This window comes from Anomaloglossus baeobatrachus, chromosome 5 (assembly GCF_048569485.1).
Source record: "Anomaloglossus baeobatrachus isolate aAnoBae1 chromosome 5, aAnoBae1.hap1, whole genome shotgun sequence".
NCBI lineage: Eukaryota > Metazoa > Chordata > Amphibia > Anura > Aromobatidae > Anomaloglossus > Anomaloglossus baeobatrachus.
In genome coordinates, this window is record NC_134357.1 from 519,308,049 (window position 1) to 519,330,252 (window position 22,204).

General features: G+C 44.8%; 1 protein-coding gene across 1 annotated transcript in view; it reads right to left on the bottom strand.

The window, feature by feature from the left end:
• Positions 1-4,746: 4,746 nt before the first annotated feature.
• LOC142312873 (uncharacterized) overlaps positions 4,747-22,204 on the bottom strand; it is a 346,266-nt gene continuing 328,808 nt past the window's right edge. Inside the window, exon 30 of the mRNA XM_075351858.1 lies at positions 4,747-7,961. Within this exon, the coding sequence (XP_075207973.1) occupies positions 6,961-7,961 (1,001 nt within the window). The 3' untranslated portion in view covers positions 4,747-6,960. The remainder of the gene's footprint in view (positions 7,962-22,204) is intronic.

The window sequence follows — 22,204 nt, forward strand, 5'->3', positions numbered from 1 at the left end:
GTTCCTCGTTCCTGCGGCAGCACACATCGCTGCGTGTGACGCCGCAGGAACGAGGAAGCTCCCCTTACCTGCCTCCCGGCCGCTATGAGGAAGGAAGGAGGTGGGCGGGTGGTTACGTCCCGCTCAGCTCCGCCCCTCCGCTGCTATTGAGCGGCGGTTCAGTGACGTCGCTGTGACGCCGCACGGACCGCCCCCTTAGAAAGGAGGCGGTTCGCCCGTCACAGCGACGTCGCCGGACAGGTATGTATGTGTGACGGCTGTTGTGCGACACGGGCAGCGATTTGCCCGTGTCGCGCAACAGATGGGGGCGGGTACCCACACTAGCGATATCGGGACCGATATCGCAGTGTGTAAAGTAGCCTTTAGGCTGTACAAATACTCTAGGTACACAGATAGGTTAGCAAATTAATCCCTGCTGGGTTGCATTTTAATCTCCTTTGATCACATGCTGTTGGGGAGTCAGTCACATTTCCCTCCTCTATATGCTAGCTGGACACTTCCATTAATACCAGCTATAGCTAGAGTTTATACTGGTCTGGAGAGGTGGTATGACACAAACTTACTGGTGGTTGTAGTGCTGTTAGTGGTTGGGGTGTTAACCTTTGTTGTCCTTTTGTTTTGTTGCTATCTTAATGCTCCTGCTTTGATCCTTAGTCTCATACTGTTTGTTCCTGTGAGTTTGCAGATTGTTTGAGTTTTGTTTTTTTCCCTGTCTTAATCTGTGTTGCCATCACACTCCTGCCCCTTCCTTCCCTGGGGGGGGAGTTGGGTGGGACAGTTCTGGTCAGGAGAATAGTTAGGTAAGGTCATGTATCTCCACTGTTACGGGTAACCCTAAGGGTAGGGATGACCTATGGTTTCCCCAGCATGAGGGACAGTATAAAAGCCCCCTGTCCCTGGCTATCATGCAGTAATATCGTGACAAGTAACCTCACAGACCCTATTTCTAAAAGTACCCCCACAGAGACATTATTAAAATTCACCCCATAGACCCTTTTTAAGTGTACCCCCAGAGAGCCTTTATTAAAATTCTACCCTCAGACCCTTTTTAAGAGTACTTTCAGAGAGGCTGGTGCAGAGTGGCCACACACACCCTTTATTAAAATTCCCCCACAAACCCTTTTTAAGAGTACCCCCACAGAGCCTTTATTAGAATTCCGGCCACAGAATGTTTTTTAAGAGTACCCTCACAGAGCCTGGTGCAGTGGCCACACAGACCCTTTTTTTAAGAGTACCCCCACAGACCCTTTTTCAAGTATACTCCCATAGAACCTGGTGCAGAGTGGCCACATAGAGCCTTTTTTAAGAGTACACCCACAGACCAGACCCTTTTTCAAACATACCCCCACAGAGCCTGGTGCAGAGTGGCCACACAAAGCCTGTTTAAAGAGTGCTACCACAGTCCAATTTTTAAGAGTACCCCCCCAGAGTCTGGTGCAGAGTGGCCACACAGAGCTTGTTTTATGACTATGCAGAGAGGAATAACCTAACACTGTCCCTCACTCGAGCAGTGTCCTGTCCCTACTCAAGTCAGAACAAAATGGTGGTGCCACCCATGATGCGGGGGTTATACAGGCCGGGTTACGCGATGTGCAGGCCAATCACAGCCATGCCAGTATTTGCCATGGTTTTGATGGCTGTAGAAGTGCTTGTTGATTGGCTGCAGCCTTTCAACAAACTTTATTCAGCATTCAAACAGCATCTCAACTCCGAACTCGACCATGTACTTCTGTTAGAAGTGCCTATTCAGATTTCAGAACTTAACAATTCGGGATCGCTCATCCCTAGTCACCATAATTTACCACTGGCAAGAACTAGCCCAGTTTGCCATTGGGTACTTTCTTATGTAGCCTCCAGTGTACGGTCAGAAAAGGAATGTTGCACGGCAGATGGTTCTATCACAGCAAAGTGGATCAGACTGTACTCCACAAGTGTGAAAAATCTTGTATTTGTGGAAAAATGATCACCTATAGTTGATGGTAATGATTAGATTGTTCGTATTATTTATCTGCTTGTCACTTATGTTCTGTACTGTTATGCTGCCACACAGCCGGGCAGCTCTTGCTTGTCCGTCATATTCAGTCTGTACTGTGCTGCAGAACCTACTACTATTAATCCTACATAGCCAAACATCTGCTGCCTGTCCACGTTGTACACTGTGGTTTTGCAGGAAATACTAGAGTTCAGCAAGTATCGAAATATTTGTGCTTGCTATACTCGGAACGAGTACTGTGTAATACTCGCGTATTTGTTCCGAATAGTGAGTACAATGCAAGTCAATGGGAAATGCGAGTAATTTTCTGCTGGAATATTACTTGCATTTCCCGATCAGTGGAAAATACTTGCATATCCCATTGACTTGCTTTGTACTAGCTATTCGGAACGAATACGCGAGTAGTACACAGTACTCTTTACGAGTATCGTGAACACAAATATTTCGATACTATAAGACACTGTTTCTATACAGGCCATTCTGTCATTTTGCAGTGGGCGAGAAATGTTTATTGTAAAAATGTTAACATGTTAGCCAAAATGAATTTAAAGTTTGTTGTCATGGTTGAGATAAGCCATGGGTTCACTTGTTTCACTTACCGTAATCGAAATACATGTTTTATTTAACTATTTGTTGTGAACCTTACTGCTGCTAAAACAAAATATAAGATATATAATATTATTACAGGTCAGCTGAAATGAGCTATATGCTGTATGGCCCCTGTCCTGGTGCTTTTTGATTGGCAATACTATCAGGACCCTGGTGCCTCTCCATTGCTTATTCACTTTATGAACAAATAACAAAATTGTTGTTGTTACTCCACATAAAGGGATAATTTTTTTGTTGGCTAAAAATAGTCAAGCAATTGCTATTTCAGTTTGCAAACAACAAACCTGTTGATATTCCCAGAAAAATTGATAATTTTTGGACTACCACTTGTCAAATGGCATGTGCATGAACACACGGCAAACATCTGCCCCCAACAAGGATAATTTTAGGAACAGGTTTAACCCTTTAAGGACTGGGTAATTTTTTTTCCCCGCTATGTTGTTTTGTTTGTTTTTTCCTTCTTCTAAGGGCCATAACGTTTTACCCATAATACAGCCATATGAAGGATTGTTTTTCGCATCGATGAGTTGTAGTAAAATTGTTTTTACAGCATTCATTATACATATACATATATATATATACAAAAAAAAATCGAAATACCATATTTTTCGGACTATAAGACGCACCGGGCCATAAAACGCACCCTGGTTTTAGAGGAGGAAAATAAAATTTTAAGCAAAAAATGTGGTCATGACACACTGCTATGGGGCGAGGATCTGCTGCTGACACTATTATGGGGGTAATGTCCCCAAATTCTCTACTAAGGTACCCCATCCTGGTAATGATCCTCCTGCCTTGTATATGATCCCCATCCTTGTATATATGTCCCTCATTCTGGTATAGCCCCATCCTGCTATATACCCCATCCTGTTATATACCTCCATCCTGTTATATACCTCCATCCTGCTATATACCTCCATCCTGCTATATACCCCATCCTGATAAATACCCCCATCCTGCTATATACCATCATCCTGATAAATACTCCCATCCTGCTATATACCTCCATCCTGCTCATATACCCCCATCCTGCTATATACCCCCATCCTGGTATATGGCCTGCATCCTATTGCACAGAAAAAAATAAACGTTTATGCTCACCTTTCTTCACTCCAGCAGCATCGATCATCTTCCTCTCTGTGTCAGCAGCAGCGCCGCTGACCTGTGTGGAGCCGGTCACCATTCCCCTGCAGCATTGCGATGTCCTCCTGTCTGCCGGCCCCCTGATGTGTGTGGAGAGCGGTGTGCACAGGGATGACGTCATCCCTGTGCTCACCGCTCTCTACACAGATCAGCTAGCCAGCAGACAGGAGGACATCGCTATGCTACAGGGATCAGTGGCCAGTGAGTATACCGTACTTATTCACTGCCCCCCCGCACTGATGATGATACCGCACTTGATCACTCCAGGCTGTAGTTGCCAGGGGTGATCACGCGGGCCGGCTGCTAATTATGCGCACATCCCCGCCCATCATCCCGCCCACCTCTCAGTGCTGGCTTCAGCACTCATGTGTGGGAGGATGCATGCACATGAAATGAGCGGGCCCACGTGGTCACGGCAGGCACTGCTACAGCCTGCTCGTGCCGCCGATGACCTGTTCCACTGCAGCACGCTCATTCCCCACAGCCATGCCTAATATTCAGACTATAAGACGCACCCCCCACTTTTCAACAACATTTGGGGGAAAAAAAGTGCGTCTTATAGTCCGAAAAATACGGTATGACCCTCCAGGATAGTATGATTACAGCAATACCAAACATTGATATATTTTTTTTTAATTATTTAGTGGTAACTAGAAATTTGGTTTGTGTATGTTTTTACTTTTCCATCAAAAAAGTTTATTTTTTGCATTGTATTAATATTCATACTACTTAATACCAAGAAGAAAAGGTTATCATGGAATTATTTAACTGAGTAGTATCAATAGACATGTTAATGAAATGAATGATAAGAAAAGAAAACAACATTTTCAAAACCTCTCGGTTTACTCAGTATTGATTATGAACACCATGTGCAGAAATACACACACTTAAATGCTTTGACATGCTATCACCTTCAGTTACTCATGCCAAAATACTTACACTATTAGTCCCATGGAGTTCATGGGATCCCAGTTGTCATATTGAAAAAAACCCAACACGTATTAAAAAAAATATTTTATTTAGGAACTTAAGATACAACATCTTAGCTAATTGATAATATTAAATTTGTGGTAATCAACAAAATATTAACACCTACTTATGCACTATGAAAAAACAAGTCATTATTAATAAGTAATTAACTAATAATTAATGTAAACAATTATAGTTAGGAAGTTACGGAAATGGACGGCTAACCTACCTTCCATATTAGTGGAAATATAACTAAAACAAACTCGTTTGTAGTTCAATGGACCTAACGCAACTTATTTAAGGTTAATGGTTATCAGAGAGATGTTTTGGAAAGCTGAATGCATTTGATGATGCAAATCATCAAGATCTGCTGCTGGCAGCTACCTCTGCAATTGCCAACCAATGATGACCCATATGTGCTTGATGGAAGACAAGTCCGGAGACGATACCAGCCATGGTGCCATGTTTGGGCTGTTCAAAGTAGCACAAGCAACATGCAGCTTGACATTGTCATATTGAAAAAATGGCTTCATGGACACTATAGTAAAATCACAGCATCACTGGTTCAACCACAATATCAATGTAATGCCAAGGTGTTTGTGTACCTTAAAAGAAGACTACAGGGGTCCTGCTACCATACGTTAAGACACTCCATGCCATAAACTCAAGAGTAGCACCAGTGTGACATTCCCTCTCCATGGCACTGCCCACTTGGTCGTCAGACAAATCTCTGGCTATCAATTGTCATATTGTACGATGAGATCATTATGAAAAGGGGAGCCTGAACTGGCCCTCTGGCTAGGGGATCCCTCGCTGACACTGATCCCAAAGATACGCCTCAGGGTGATGATGTTTGGGCTGCCTTTCTTACCCCAAGCTCTTGAATAACCGTTGTCTAATGACCCCCCCTCCCTCCACCCAGGGGAGGGCCGGAACGGGGGAAAAAAACTAAATTCAAACTCACAGCAATTACTCACAGAGGTATAGACAATACGTTATCAGGAGAAAACTAAATGAAAGGAGGAAATAATCAGCCAACAAAAGTATTTCCACAACACAGTAAACAACACAGAAGTTCACCAGCAACAGGTTATCAAAACAACCACAAGGACCGAAATCGCATAAGCAATCATTGGCATGGGAGACCAGGCTCCACCATCTTAAATGGGGAAGAGGTGGCCATGATTGGTCTCCTGCAACATGTGACTCAAGCAGAAATCCACAGACTAGCAGAAATTAACTCCTACAAGCCAGATTACTAACAAGAGCACTGCTGGTTGACGACCGAGCCTGTCCATGCAACTCAGAAGCAGTATCATGTGGAATTTCTAACTCTACTGTGTGAACAGCTTCACAAGTAGTCCTGCTGACACTTGTCTAGTTTTGAGCCAGACACTGTCTGACAACAATTTGGTTGAATAAGACAGAACTCCATTAGAGCATTCATTGCCATATTGCATCTTGATCTACTGGAGTGAGATCTATGGAATACCTGTAACTGGACTTCGGCTCATAGCACAATATAATGTAAGCGCTTTATGATGGTTTACGTAGACATAGAACACTGATTGACGCCTAACATTTGGTATGTGATGTCCCATTTCACTTGCAGTACAGAATGATTCACTAGTGCAATTCTTCTAATCTGACAATCGGATGCAGAGGTTAGCTTCTTTGCATCTTTTGTTGTCATTTCAATTCGTTATTGATCTCCTAACCATTGAGGTTTGAAGTGTTGAATCGTGCTGAAACCTTGGCTAATGAGCGGTCTGCCACAATGATAAACCAAGTTCTCTCAGTTCAAGGATTCTGTCCCTCTCAGTTTGTGACAAGTGGTGATAACTGGTAGGTTGAAAATGAGGGATTACACAATCATCCTATAAGACGATCACATTTTTGAAGTTTCATGTGGCTAAAAAATGTTTTAAATTTTACTTGATTGGAGGTTGGTGCTTGAATGTTTGATCATTTTCAGATCTTAGTGACACCTGCTACTTCCTAGATTTGCAGAAACGAACAGCTTGTCCTTCTTGATGGTGCAATTTAAATGTTGAATCATGTATAGATGTTTGTTACTTGGATATTAATTACTTTTCAATGACAAGGTTATTGGTAATTGCATACATTTTCTAATAATTTTGTATTATAAATTGTTTTCCTTTCGCTTTGTAGACATGACTTTAATATGAATTGTATTTTTACTTGTTTATGATGTCAGTAAGAAAATTAGAAAATGAAAATGGCTACTACCCTGTGTGAGTTCTCTGATGTGTGAGAAGATTTTTTTTCTGACTAAAGCATTTCCCACATTCTGAACATGAAAACGGCTTCTCCCCTTTGTGAGTTCTTTGATGTTTAACAAGACCTGATTTCAAATTATAACATTTCCCACATTCTGAACATGAAAATGGCTTCTCCCCTGTGTGAATGCTCTGATGTAAAAGAAGATTTCTTTTCTGAGTAAAACATTTCCCACATTCTGAACATGAAAACGGCTTTTCCCCTTTGTGAGTTTTCTGATGTTTAACAAGACCTGCTTTAATATTAAAACATTTCCCACATTCTGAACATGAAAATGGCTTCTCCCCTATGTGAATTCTCTGATGTGTATGTAGATTTCTTTTCTGGCTAAAACATTTCCCACATTCTAAACATGAAAATGGCTTCTCCCCTGTGTGAGTTCTCTCATGTTTCACAAGATTTGATTTATCATTAAAACATCTCCCACAATCTGAACATGAATATGGTTTCTCCCCTGTGTGAGTTCTCCGATGTTTAACAAGATCTGGTTTCACATTAAAACGTTTCCCACATTCTGGACATGAAAAAGGCTTTTCCCCTGTATGAATTCTCTGGTGTCTAACAAGATTTGATTTTACACTAAAATATTTTCCACACTCTAAACACAAAAATGTTTTTTCTCCTTTGTGAATTCTCTGATGTGCAAAAAGTCTAGATTTAATATTGTAATAATTCTCAAATGTTGAACACGAAATTGGCTGCTCCCCTATATGAGATATTTCATGTTCAACATCACTTGTGTAACTCTTGTTTTGCATACTGGTCTTTGATGAAGCAAATGAAAGGAACTGTTGAAAAGGATCAGATGATATATTTCTTCTGAGATGGGCTGGAGATATACCTGGAATAATAAAATGTTCATCGCAAGTATTTGAAGTGATACCATGATCATCTGCTGCAAAATCTGAAAATATCACATGTCCTTTTGAGCTTCTGGTACAGTTATCTGCCAAGAAGAAAACTGATTTTATTATTTTTCATTGACACTATATTCAAATTGTTAATATGTACTGAAAATTATTATATATGTTATACCATTTTCAAATACAAATTGTAATACAATTTAATTATCAACTAAGACAGAAGACCTCCAAGAAGTGAATAATAGTTTATGAAGTGAGGCCACTAGGTTGAGCTTATAATTTTTCTCTTCTTACCTAAATTTTTCACTTCTCTGTTGCCTGTCACCAATTATTTGCAGTTACATGTTGCTTGGAGACTCATAAAGGTAAAACACTGCTGTTAAGCGGAGTCGGACTCTCACTATACCTGACAGCTACATGCAATTTAACATTGTTCTGTATATTTTTTCTTTTTATAGAACTATGCAGTGGATACAAGTAAGGAGAGCAAGTCCTCTAGAATAATTTATACATGATGTAAGCCACTGGAAACATTGACGTCCATCACAAATATACAATATATAGGAGCACTTGTGGATAGGAAAAATTGAAAAGAAATGTCCAGCAGTGTCCTCTACAAGCCAGTGGTTTGCAATCCCTGGTTCATTTATATATCACCTAATTTAAAGGATACAGACAACTTTGTGCACAAAAAAGGACTAAACACATATGCGAATAGGAATCTGTATTGATGCATCTATCTGGCCTATCTTCAAACATTTATGGAACAGTGGTTTTTAATGGCCTGTTTAAAAATGTAAACTGTCCTAAACTATGAGTACTGAATGATCAGACATAGATCAATCAGTGCATGTAGGCTGCCATTGCTCTCACCAGCCCAAGTGCCATTCACACAAGACTGTGTGGTGCCAAGAGTAATGATTTTCTTAACCTCTCCATGACCTAGGACGTGTATATATATATATATATATATATATATATATATATATATATATATATATATATATATATATATATATATATATATATACAGTACAGACCAAACGTTTGGACACACCTTCTCATTCAAAGAGTTTTCTTTATTTTCAGGACTCTGAAAATTGTAGATTCACATTGAAGGCATCAAAACTATGAATTAAAACATGTAGAATGAAATACGTAAAAAGGCGTGAAGCAACTGAAAATATGTCTTATATTCTAGTTTCTTCAAAGTAGCCACCTTTTGCTTTCATTACTACTTTGCACACTCTTGGCATTCTCTTGATGACCTTCAAGAGGTAGTCACCAGAAATAGTTTTCCAACAGTCTTGAAGGAGATCCCAGAGATGCTTAGCACTTGTTGGCCCTTTTGCCTTCACTCTGCGGTCCAGCTCAACCCAAACCATCTCGATTGGGTTCAGGTCTGGAGACTGTGGAGACCAGGTCATCTGGCGTAGCAGCCCATCACTCTCCTTCTTAGTCAAATAGCCCTTACACAGCCTGGAGGTGTGTTTGGGGTCATTGTCCAGTTGAAACATAAATGATGGTCCAACTAAACGCAAACCGGATGGAACAGCACGCCGCTGGAAGATGCTGTGGTAGGCATGGTGATTCTGTATGCCTTCAATTTTGAATAAATCCTCAACAGTGTCACCAGCAAAGCCCCCACACCATCAAACCTCCTCCTCCATGGTTCACGGTGGGAACCAGCCATGTAGAGTCCATCCATTAACCTTTTCTACAAAGATACGGTGGTTGGATCCAAAGATCTGAAATTTGGACTCATCAGACCAAAGCACAGATTTCCACTGGTCTAATGTCCATTCATTGTGTTCTTTAGCCCAAACAAGTCTCTTCAGCTTGTTGCCTGTCCTTAGCAGTGGTTTCCTAGCAGCTATTTTACCATGAAGGCCTGCTGCACAAAGTCTCCTCTTAACAGTTGTTCTAGAGATGAGAAGGTGTGTCCAAAGTTTTGGTCTGTACTGTATATATCTTAGGTAACTTCCCCCTGGTTACCGTGTGGCTGACAGGTACCGGTGGATCCCTGATCCACCCACGCCTGTTAACCCCTTAGATCGTGATGTCAAACTCTGACATTGAGAATAAAACAATAATAATAGTAATAATAATAATAAAAACATTTTTGGTATCACAGAGTTTAGAAATGCCCGATCTATCAAAATATAAAAACAATTAATCTGATCGGTACATGGCGTAGCAAGAAAAAAAATTCCAAATGCCAAAATTAAGTCTTTTTGGCTGCAGTGTTGCATTAAAATACAATAACAAGTGATCAAAACATCGCATGTATACAAAGATGGTATAATTAAAAACGCCAACACAAGACGCAAAAAATAAGCCCTCACTGAACCTCAAATCCTGAAAAATAAGAACGCTATGGGTCTTGGAAAATGGTGACAAAAACCCTATTTTTTTTTCCCAAACTTCTGAATTTTTTTCCCAACTTAGATAAAAGTATAAGTATACATGTTTGGTGTCAAACTTGTACTGACCTGGGGAATCATAGTGTCAGGTCAGTTTTACCATATAGTGAACATGGTGAATAAATAACCCAAAAAGCAATCGCAATTGCACTTTTTTTTTGCAATTTCACAGCACTTGAATTTTTTTTCCCGTTTTTCAGTAGAATATGAGGCAGAATGAATGGTGTCATTCAAAAGTACAACTCGTCCCACAAAAAAACAAGCCCACGGATCCTGCCCTTCCAACAATTTTAGTAAACGGTATTATTTTCTCTATTTACTCTGGCAGAATTATTACTCGAGTGCAAATATTAATGATACACTATATGTTGCAATCCATAGTCTTCTTGAAACAGTAAAAATCTTTGAGAGTGCCGCCTCTCTGCAGCTGTGATAGAGTGGACTCCCGCTGTTTCCTATGAGTCAAAAAACCTCTCAGGCCAAAATAACTCAGAAAGCTTCAAATTATACCATTTAGGGGTGCATGGAGAATGACACATGTTTTGCCATTAAATTGATGGTAGAGTATTATCTGTTGGCTAGGCCTGTAAAGCCAGCTTTCATAGAAAGTAATCGAGGCCCCCTTGGACTGGGCATATGATGCGTCTGACAAACTCTGAAGGAGGATATTCACCATCAATAAGACCAATTTGTCCCAATTAATGCATAAACCAGAGTGGTTTCCAAACTCATCAGTTAGAGCAGGGGTGGGGAACCTCCGGCCTGTGGGTCATATGCGGCCCGCGATGACCTATTCTGTGGCCCCTGGGTATATTCCCAGGAGCGGCAGTGCTCGGGTGGCAACCACGTCTTGCTTGCTGCTGGCCCTTTAAACCCGGAGGCTTTTGTCCTCACGCAAGCATTGGGTTACTTTGTAGGCGGAGTAACCGTGCAATTCGCTCAGGTTCCACAGAGGAGGAGCAGCTGCCTCAGCATTCCCCAGGTTTGTTTGTGCTCTCATGGCAGCCTGTGCCCCCTGCAGCGTCCCAACGGCAGCCTGTGCCCACCATGGCTGCCTGTGCCTCTCCAGCCTCCCCAAGGCATGCTGCGCCCCCTGCAGCATCCCCACAACAGCCTGTGCAACTCCTGCCTTCCCATGACTGCCCGTGCCTCTGCGGCCTCCCCACAGCTGCCTGTGCCTCTGTAGCCTCCCCATGACTGCCTGTGCCCCTGCGGCCTCCCCAGGCCTTTCTGTGCCCATGTGGCCTCCCTAGGCCTGGCCTGTGCCCATGCGGCCTCCCCAGGCCTGCCTGTGCCTCTGCGGCCTCCCCAGGCCTGCCTGTGCCTCTGCGGCCTCCCCAGGCCTGCCTGTGCCACTGCGGCCTCCCCAGGCCTGCCTGTGCCACTGCAGCCTCCCCAGGCCTGCCTGTGCCACTGCAGCCTCCCCAGGCCTGCCTGTGCCACTGCGGCCTCCCCAGGCCTGCCTGTGTCCATGCGGCCTCCCTAGGGCTGCCTGTGCCACCCCTGATATGTCTGTAGCCCCAGCGATGTCCTTTCATTTCTTCCAGCCCTCCCCAGTGATGTATATTCCTCCCAGCTCTCCCCAGTGATGTATATTCCTTCAAGCTAACCCCAGTGATGTATATTCCTCCCAGCCATGTATAGTCCTCCTAGCCCTCCCCAGTGATGTATATGCCCTCAATTGCTCCCGTGATGTATATGCCATCAGCATCTACTTGGTGATTTATATACAGCAGTCCTAGAGTCCCAGCTGACACAAACCCGATGAAGCCGTTGTGAGAAGCAACAAGATCATTTTTACCTAATATCACAGTTGCACCAAAAACAAGAAGCTCCAGCCACCACAGTGAGTTATTTTGTTTGACCAAACATAGGGTGATTTTCAAGTTGATAATTTTATGCGTTCCCCAAAGGATAGTAGATATTTCCAAATGGCCCCCGGCAGAAAAAAGGTTCCCCACCTATGAGTTAGAGACATAACATTGGCCAGGAATGATTCTGCTTCCCCCAGAAAAATCAATAGGCCATCTGCATAAAGATCAGTTTCTCTGCTACTGTACCATACGTAAAACTGCATACTTACTCACTGCCTCCATTGCTAAATTCTCAATGCCCCTGACAACACCAAGTTCATTAATCTATGAATCTCTGCAACCCAGTTTAACAAAAAGACTTGCAGAATGTTATGGCATAAACTATAGCACTTTAGAGCCTCAGTAAAGATTGAACATGGCTCATGGACGAGGTAACGCATTCAGCGTGACTAGGAAAGAGTATTAGAGATTCTTCAGGTGGAGTTCATTCAAATCTAGCCAGACGAAGGCTTCTCTTGAATTATCAAAAAAATAACTCACTCTTATACCCTCAATCGACCGGATACAGCATCACGAGGTACCGTATTTTTCGCTTTATAAGACGCACTTTTCCTCCCAAAAATTTGAGAGGAAAATGGGGGGTGCGTCTTATAAAGCGAATATAGCGGTACCTGGGGGTCCTGTCTGTGCGGTGATCGGGCGGCCGGGTGCCTGTGGCTGCGTGCAAGCGGCCGGGTACAAGTGGCTGCGTGCGGGCGGCAGTCGGGTGCTGTGTGCAGGCTGCAGCCGGCGGCCGGGTGCTGTGTGCGGGCGGCGGCCGGGTGCTGTGTGCGGGCGGCGGCCGGGTGCTGTGTGCGGGCGGCGGCCGGGTGCTGTGTGCGGGCGGCGGCCGGGTGCTGTGTGCGGGTGGCGGGCGGTGGCTGGGTGCTGTGTGCGGGCGGCGGCCGGGTGCTGTGTGCGGGTGGTGGCTGGGTGTTGTGTGCGGGCAGCGGCCGGGTGCTGTGTGCTGGCAGTGGCCAGCGGTCGGGTGCCTGTGCGGGCGGCAGATGGCTGCCGCTTGCACGCAAGCACAGGTACCCGGCCGCTTGCACGCAGGGTGGGCGGGCAGCCTGCTGGCTGCCACTCTATGCGTGCGGGGCGGGCGGCTATGCAGCAAGTTACCCAGTTTGTCCGCGGTCCCAGTTTCAAATGATGGCAGCGGGCGCGTGCGCAGATGGAGCTTTTGAATGAGAGCTCCATCTGCGTACGCGCTCCCCCGGGAGTCAGCGCGTGCGCAGATGGAGCCCTTGGATGAGAGCTCCATCTGCGCAGGCGCCATTATTTGAACCGGGACCGCGGACACTGGGACACTCACTGCACCGGCCTGCTGCATGACTCACCCGCCGTCGCCGACGCTGCTGCTGCCGCCATCACCACGGGCCCCGCGGCTCCTGCCACCATGGGTCCCCCGGCTCCTGCCACCCCGGACGCCACCTGCCACCAAGGACCCCGCTGCCACTGACCCGTCGTGCCTGCCAGCACAACCTCTGCCTCCTGTGACCCCGCTTCACCACCACTGCTGCCCCCCTCCGGTAAGAGAACACCAGATTATAAGACGGACCCCATTTTTCTTTTTTTTATGTCTAAGTTTGGGGTGCGTCTTATAATCCGGTGCGTCTTATAAAGCGAAAAATACGGTACTTGAGAGGTTTTCAAGCATTTCAACCACCACATCCCGTTTATACCACTGCCCTCCACCACTAACCTTCCTCTCCACCATCATTGAAGAAGTGCTTACTCATCTACTCTCCAAATTCCAACTCACGACTTGACCCCATCCCATCTCAACTCCTACCAAGCCTCATCACCAGTCCAATTCCATCTATTCAACTTATCATTAACTTCTGGTACCTTCCCTTCTGCTTTGAAACATGCCATAATTACACCTCTACTTCAAAAACATCCATCGACTCAACCTCTACATCCAGCTGTCATCCATATCACTGCTCCCATTCGCCTTCAAACTCCTTGAAAAGCATGTTCACACTGTACTTTCCTGCCACCTTTCATCTAACCTATTCTTTGACAACCTTCAATCAGGCTTCGGCTCCCACCATTCCACCAAAACTGCACAATTTACCGCCAATGCTAACACATATTTCTCTATACTCCTTCTTCTAAACCTGTTCTCTACCTTCAACACAGTTGACCACTCCCTCTTACTACAAATCTTTTCTTGTCTTTGTATCACAGACCTTTCCCTCTCCTGGATCACCTTGTAAGTCTCTAACTGCACATTTAGAGTCTACCACTCCCACAATATCAAATAGGAATAACGTTTGGAACACCATTCTAAGTCCGAACTGGGTGCAAAAACCTAAAAAAACATCACTATGGGGAGATAAGGTATGCACACCAGTGACTATGTAAGGGGAATACATGAAATAGCAGAAACTGCTGTGTGAATACTGACTTGAAAAATCCAATAGCTATATGCAAGAGTGAAAATGTGAAAAATGGAATCTGCATTACTGCCATGAACATATGAATCAAGAGAAATTTAGCTACTGAATTGATCAATGCAATAGAGCCCCAACACTACGCCAAAGTATTTCTCTACGTTGGGGTCCCTAGCTTGTGTGTGTCCTCTCATGCAGTTAAAAAACTTACCGTGTATGGGAAGCTGAGACCCAGGCTATTTATGCGTATGATATGGATTGGCAATAGGTGTGGTTGGGGAGGGTTCACAAACGAAAAAATACTAACAAATAGGAATAACGTTTGGAACACCATTCTAAGTCCGAACTGGGTGCAAAAACCTAAAAAAACATCACTATGGGGAGATAAGGTATGCACACCAGTGACTCTGTAAGGGGAATACATGAAATAGCAGAAACTGCTGTGTGAATACTGACTTGAAAAATCCAATAGCTATATGCAAGAGTGAAAATGTGAAAAATGGAATCTGCATTACTGCCATGAACATATGAATCAAGAGAAATTTAGCTACTGAATTGATCAATGCAATAGAGCCCCAACACTACGCCAAAGTATTTCTCTACGTTGGGGTCCCTAGCTTGTGTGTGTCCTCTCATGCAGTTAAAAAACTTACTAACAAATAGGACCCAGTTTTTTTTTTGCACCCAGTTCGGACTTAGAATGGTGTTCCAAACGTTATTCCTATTTGTTAGTATTTTTTCGTTTGTGAACCCTCCCCAACCACACCTATTGCCAATCCATATCATACGCATAAATAGCCTGGGTCTCAGCTTCCCATACACGGTAGGTTTTTTAACTGCATGAGAGGACACACACAAGCTAGGGACCCCAACGTAGAGAAATACTGTGGCGTAGTGTTGGGGCTCTATTGCATTGATCAATTCAGTAGCTAAATTTTTCTTGATTCATATGTTCATGGCAGTAATGCAGATTCCATTTTTCACTCTTGCATATAGCTATTGGATTTTTCAAGTCAGTATTCACACAGCAGTTTCTGCTATTTCATGTATTCCCCTTACATAGTCACTGGTGTGCATACCTTATCTACCCATAATACTCCCACAATATCCTCATCCCATTCTTTATTGCAATCCCTCAAGGCTCTGTTGTGGGACCCTTAAGGGTGCTTTACACGCTGAGACATCGCTAGCGATGTCGTGCGCGATAGCACCCGCCCCCGTCGCTTGTGCGACATTTGGTGATCGCTGCCGTAACGAACATTATCGTTACGGCAGCGTCACACGCACATACCTGGTCAGCGACGTCGCTGTGACCGCCGAACAATCCCTCCTTCAAGGGGAGGTGCGTTCGGCGTAATAGTGACGTCACTGCGGTGTCACTAAGCGGCCATCCAACAGAAGAGGGGAGGAGATGAGCGGCCGGAACATGCCGTCCACCTCCTTCCTTCCTCATTGCCAGTGGACGCAGGTAAGGAGATGTTCGTCGTTCCTGCAGTGTCATATGTAGCGATGTGTGGTGCCGCAGGAACGACGAACAACATCGTACCTGCAGCAGCAACAATATTAAGGAAATGAACGACGTGTCATCGAGCAACGATTTTTCACGTTTTTGCGCTCGTTGATCGTCGCTCATTGGTGTCATACGCTGCGATGTCGCTAACGGCGCCGGATGTGCGTCACTAACGACGTGACCCCGACGATATATCGTTAGCGATGTCGCAGTGTGTAATGCACCCTTTACTCTTCTCTAGCTATACCTCTAGCCTAGGGCAACTCATAAAGTCCCATGGCTTCCAGCATCATGTGTACACTGATGACACACAGATTGGCCTCTCTGGCCCAGACATCACCCCTCTGCTGTCCAGAATCCCAGAGTGTTTATCAGCTATATCCTCATTCTTCTCCTCTCGCTTCCTAAAACTTATGTAGACAAAACTGAACTCATCATCTTTTTTCCATTTCACCTATCTTCCCTGCCTGATCAATCTGTCACAAGAAATGACATCATGCTTACCCTGTACCTGAAGTCCACTGCCTCGGGGTAACCCTTGACTCTGCCTTGTCCTTCAAACCACACATCCAAGCTCTTACCACCTCCTGCCACCACCATCTCAAAAATATTTTCAGAATCCGTTCTTTCCTAAAGCCTCAATCTACTAAAATAGTAATGCATGCCCTCATCATTTCCTGCTTCGACTACTGCAACATTCTTCTCTGTGGTTTTCCTGCTAACACTCTTGCAGTTCTCCAGTCTGTCTTTAACTCTACTGCCCGACTAATCCTCCTCTCTTCTCACTACTCCTCTGCTTCTCCCCTCTGCAAATGCCTTCTTTGGCTGCAAATTTCCCAAAGTATCCAATTCAAGCTAATAACACATCTGTCTCCTCCGTAATCTCTGAACTAATCTTCTAATATCTCCAGCCATATCTTTGGTCCTCTTAAGACCTTCTTCTCTCCTCACCCAATCGCCTCCAAGACTTCTCTAAAGTATCCCCCATCCTCTGGAATTCTGTGCCCCAACACATCCAACTATCCATCACATTCAGAACTTTCAGGAGTAAAGGCCGTTTTACACGCAACGACGTATCTAATGATATGTCATCGGGGTCACGGAATTCATGACGCACATCCGGCCTCGTTAGCGACGTTGTTGCGTGTGACACCTACGAGCGACCGCTAACGATCACAAATACCAAATCGTGGATCATTGACACGTAGTTCATTTTCAAAACATTTGTTCCAGGAATAGGAACAAAAATATTTTTCTGACAAGTAACCACCCTGACCTCCAGATAGCAGGATCCTAGGTGTCCATATTTCTTGGATTTCAGAGCAGATGTTCAGAAATGTCATTCTGAATTTCAGGGTATCAAGAAATTATTTAATTTTAAATAATTTTTAATTCCATGGTGCTGTACATGAGAAAGGGTGACATAAAAAGTACAAATAAACATTACAATGAACAAACTAAAAGTGACAGACTGTTTCAGAGAGGAGAGGCCCTGCCATAGTGGGCTAACATTCTAGAGGATAATGGTGAAGGAGACAGTAAGTAGGGGGGTTTCAACAGCTCTGGTGGTGGTAAGGTTGCAGCAGAGATCATTGCAGGCTGTGATCTGTTCTGAAGAGAGGCCTTTTCAAGTTAAGGCTGCTTTACACGCGACATCGTTAGCGATGTCGCTAGCGGAAGCACCCGCCCCCATCGTTTGTGCGTCACGGGCAAATCACTGCCTGTGGTGAAAAATATCGCCGCCACGCGTCACACATACTTACCTCCCTAATGACGTCACTGTGGCCGCCGAACAACCTCTTTTTTAAGGGGGCGGTTCGTTCAGTGTCACAGCGACATCACAGCGAGCCACCAATAGAAGCGGAGGGGCGGAGAATAGCCGCATGAACGACACTCCCACCTTGTTGCCGGAGGACGCAGGTAAGTTGTTGTTCGTCGTTCCCGGGGTGTCACACGTAGCGATGTGTGCTGCCTAAGGAACGACGAACAACCTGCGTCCAGAACGAGCAACGATCTTTTGAAAATGAACTTATATATGGAAAAACAAGCTTTTTATCAGAGTACATAACCTATTTTTTAACCGTACGTCACTTTTTACAATCACTTTTTTTTCAAAAATTGAAGCTTTTTAATGTTTCTCATAGACATTTAAACATACGAATGTGTTCAGAGTTCGGGTGCTGTATATATGCCAACCACTAGATAGAAAATCGGGATGTTTGGGTACACTCGGTGTTCGACCAGTGTGAGCCACTTGCAGTTTCTGAACGGCTCTGACGAAGGGTCAAAACTATTTTTTTTCAATCTTGTGCGTCCAAAAGAAAAAAAAACAAAACACCCTGCCCTCCCTCTCCCAGAAGTGATCTGTTTATGGCTTGATGTATGTGGCTGGAGAGCCGAATTGACCAATCATTGACTTCCAATGGGGCTCGGGCTCCAGGATCAAGTTCAGGTTAAGTCTGGTTCCGCACTGAACTTTATATTAAGACCAGCTGAAACTGGCGAACGCGAACCTACACAGGTTCACGCATCTCTACTTCTCCCATCAACTGCTCAGAGAAGAATGGAAAGTACAGATAACAAACAGATATAGCATTTGAGCGCAATCCATTTTTTTTCACACCATCATGCAGTTAAAGGGATGAGTTTGATTGGCAAATCAAATAAAAATGGATATGTATCCTTGTTTTGGGGGGTAATGAGCCTTAAGCCTCTTTCACATGTCAGTGATTCTGGTACGTATATGACAGTTTTTACGGACATACACAGACCCATTAAAATCAATGAGTCTGCACACACATCAGTGATTTTTCATTGACTGCGTCTCCGTGCGGTGTACACACGTATCCGTGATTTCAGCATGGAGACATGTCCGTTTTTTTGTAGCATCACTGATGTCCCATGGACCACACTATGGTGTGATCCATGAAACACGTACCAGAAAAACATGAACATTGAAAATAAAAAGCTTTTTATACTCACCTTCTCTAGAGACGCTGTCTCCGGCCGCTTCTCTCTGCTGCTTCCAAGCCGGATCATTATTCTCAAGCATATGCATTTATGCACCGCACAGCCGATCCGAAAGTAGCTGCAGCGGTGAGAGACAGCGGCCGGTCACAGCAGAGTTGGAGAGTTCAGCACCACGGACAGCATGAGCGGGGACAGGTGAGTTTATCTTGATGTGCTATCACGGATCACGGAGTGAACATAGAGAACACACATATGCCGTGAATCACAGCACACAGAGGGACACATGCGTTTTTAAACACGTCAGTGAAAAGGTCTGTCTTTTTCATTGACGTGTGAAAGAGGCCTTAAGGCCGCTTTACACGCAGCGACATCACTAGCGATTTCGCTAGCGATCGCACCCGCCCCTGTCATTTGTGCATCACTGGCAAATCGCTAGCGACGTTGCTGTGGGCAGCGAACAACCTCTTTTTGAAGGGGGAAGTTCGTGCGCCGTCACGGCGACGTCACACAGCAGGCCACCAATAGAAGCGGAGGGGCGGAGAGCAGCCGCATTAACATCACCCCCACCTCGTTGCTGGAGGACCCAGGTACGCTGTTGTTTGTCGTTCCCGGGGTGTCACACATAGCGATGTGTGCTGCCTCAGGAATGACGAACAACCTGCGTCCAAAATGAGCAACCATATTTGGGAAAGGAATGACGTGTCTACAATCAACAATTTTTGCCGTTTTTCTGATCGTTAGTGGTCGCTCGTAGGTGTCACACGCAACGACGTCGCTAACGAGGCCAGATGTGCGTCACGAATTCCGTGACCCCAGCGATATCTCGTTAGCGATATCGTTGCGTGTAAAGCGGCCTTTAGACTGAAATAGACTAAATTGAACTGTTGCATAAATTAAGGAAACAGCAACAGTGCCCACATGGGATATTATGGGGTCCATTTGCATTCAGTTAGGTTTCTTTTTTTTTTCAGAAGTGAAAATAAAGTTCCGCATAATGCGCTTTATCATATAACTTCTATATATAATATATAGATTAGATATATAATATATATATTAATAATATTATATATATATATACATATATATATACTAGAAGGTGGCCCGATTCTACGCATCGGGTATTCTAGAATTTACGTATTGTGTAGTTAATGTATGATTTGTGTTATATATATATATATATATATATATATATGTTGTTGTGTGTAGTTGCCAGTATTTGTGTGGTGCGCTGTAAATGTCCTGGGTGTTGTCTGGGTGTGGGGGGTGTGAGAGCGGTGTTGTATGTGTGTTGCGTTGTTTGAGGAGCGCTGTGTGTCTGCAGCGTTCTGTGTGTGGTGCTGTGTGTGTTGCGCGGTTTGTGTGGGTGTGGAGTGCGTATGTGTGTTTTGGGGGTAGGTATGTTTTGTGCAGTGTGTGTTGCGCGCTATGTGCGTATATTTATGTATGCCGCGGTATTTGTGTGTTGGGTGTTGTGTGTGTGTGCGGTGTTGTCTGTGTGTGTGGGTGTCTGTGTAGAGCGGTGTTTGTGGTTCCCAGCAGGGCTGTGGAGTCGGTAAGCCAAACCTTCGACTCCGACTCCGACTCCGACTCCTCAAATTCTCTTGCACCGACTTCGACTCCGGCTCCGACTCCGGCTCCGACTCCGACTCCTACATATATTGCTTATAGTTAGGTGAAAAATTTATTGTAGTACATGAATATGTGTATGTGAACATCAGACATTTAATAATTTTTATGATACAATAATCAAGATATTTGGATAGAACATAAAATATATTTATTGGAATACAACTTTAGAACACAAAAAACTGTAATAAATTGTAAATATGTAATACACTATGTAATATACAGTAGATTACATATATATCTTGTGTGTGTATATACACTGTATATATATATATATATATATATATATATATATATATATATATATTTTACATATTTACAATTTATTAGTTTTTTGTGTTCTAAAGATGTATTCCAATAAATATTTTATGTTCTATCCAAATATCTTGATTATTGTATCATAAAAACAATTAAATGTCTGATGTTCACATTGTACTACAATAAATTTTTCACTTAAATATAAGCATTATACTAAATGTTATTATTTAGTAAAATATTCAGCACATTCTGCATTGCACTCCTGTCCCCAATTTATTATATATTTTAGGAGTCGGAGTCGGTGCATTTTATACCGACTCCGACTCCACCAAAATGAGCTCCGACTCCGACTCAGACTCCACGACTCCGACTCCACAGCCCTGGTTCCCAGTGTGTGGTGTGTTGTGCGGTGCGTGTGTGGCGGTGTGTGTGTGTGTTTTGGGGGGAGGTGTGCACCCCCATCGTGCTCCATCCCCCATGCTGCGCACCCACCATCGTACACCTTCCCCCATGCTGCGCACCCCTCATCAGCCTACCTCTCCCAGCCTCCCTCCTCCCAGCCTCCCTCAGCATCAGCCTCCCTCTCCCAGCCTCCCCAAGCATCAGCCTCCACCAGCATCAGCCTCTCTCCTTCCAGCCTCCCCCAGCATCAGCCTCCGCCAGCATCAGCCTCTCTCCTTCCAGCCTCCTCCAGCATCAGCCTCCCTCTCCCAGCCTTCCCCAGGATCAGCCTCTCTCCTCCCAGCCTCCGTCCTCCCAGCCTTCCCCAGCATCAGCTTTCCCCTCCCAGCCTCCCTCAGCATCAGCCTTCCCCAGCATCAGCCTCTCTCCTCCCAGCCTCAGCCTCTCTCCTTCCAGCCTCCCCCAGCATCAGCCTCTCTCCTTCCAGCCTCCCTCAGCATCAGCCTCCCCTTCCCAGCCTTCCCCAGGATCAGCCTCTCTCCTCCCAGCCTCCTTCCTCCCAGCCTCCCCCTCCCAGCCTCCCTCAGCATCAGCCTTCCGCTCCCAGTCTCCCCCAGCATCAGCCTCCCCAAGCATCAGCCTCCACCAGCATCAGCCTCTCTCCTTCCAGCCTCCCCCAGCATCAGCCTCTCTCCTTCCAGCCTCCCTCAGCATCAGCCTCCCGTTCCCAGCCTTCCCCAGGATCAGCCTCTCTCCTCCCAGCCTCCTTCCTCCCAGCCTCCCCCTCCCAGCCTCCCTCAGCATCAGCCTTCCCCTCCCAGTCTCCCCCAGCATCAGCCTCCCCAAGCATCAGCCTCCACCAGCATCAGCCTCTCTCCTTCCAGC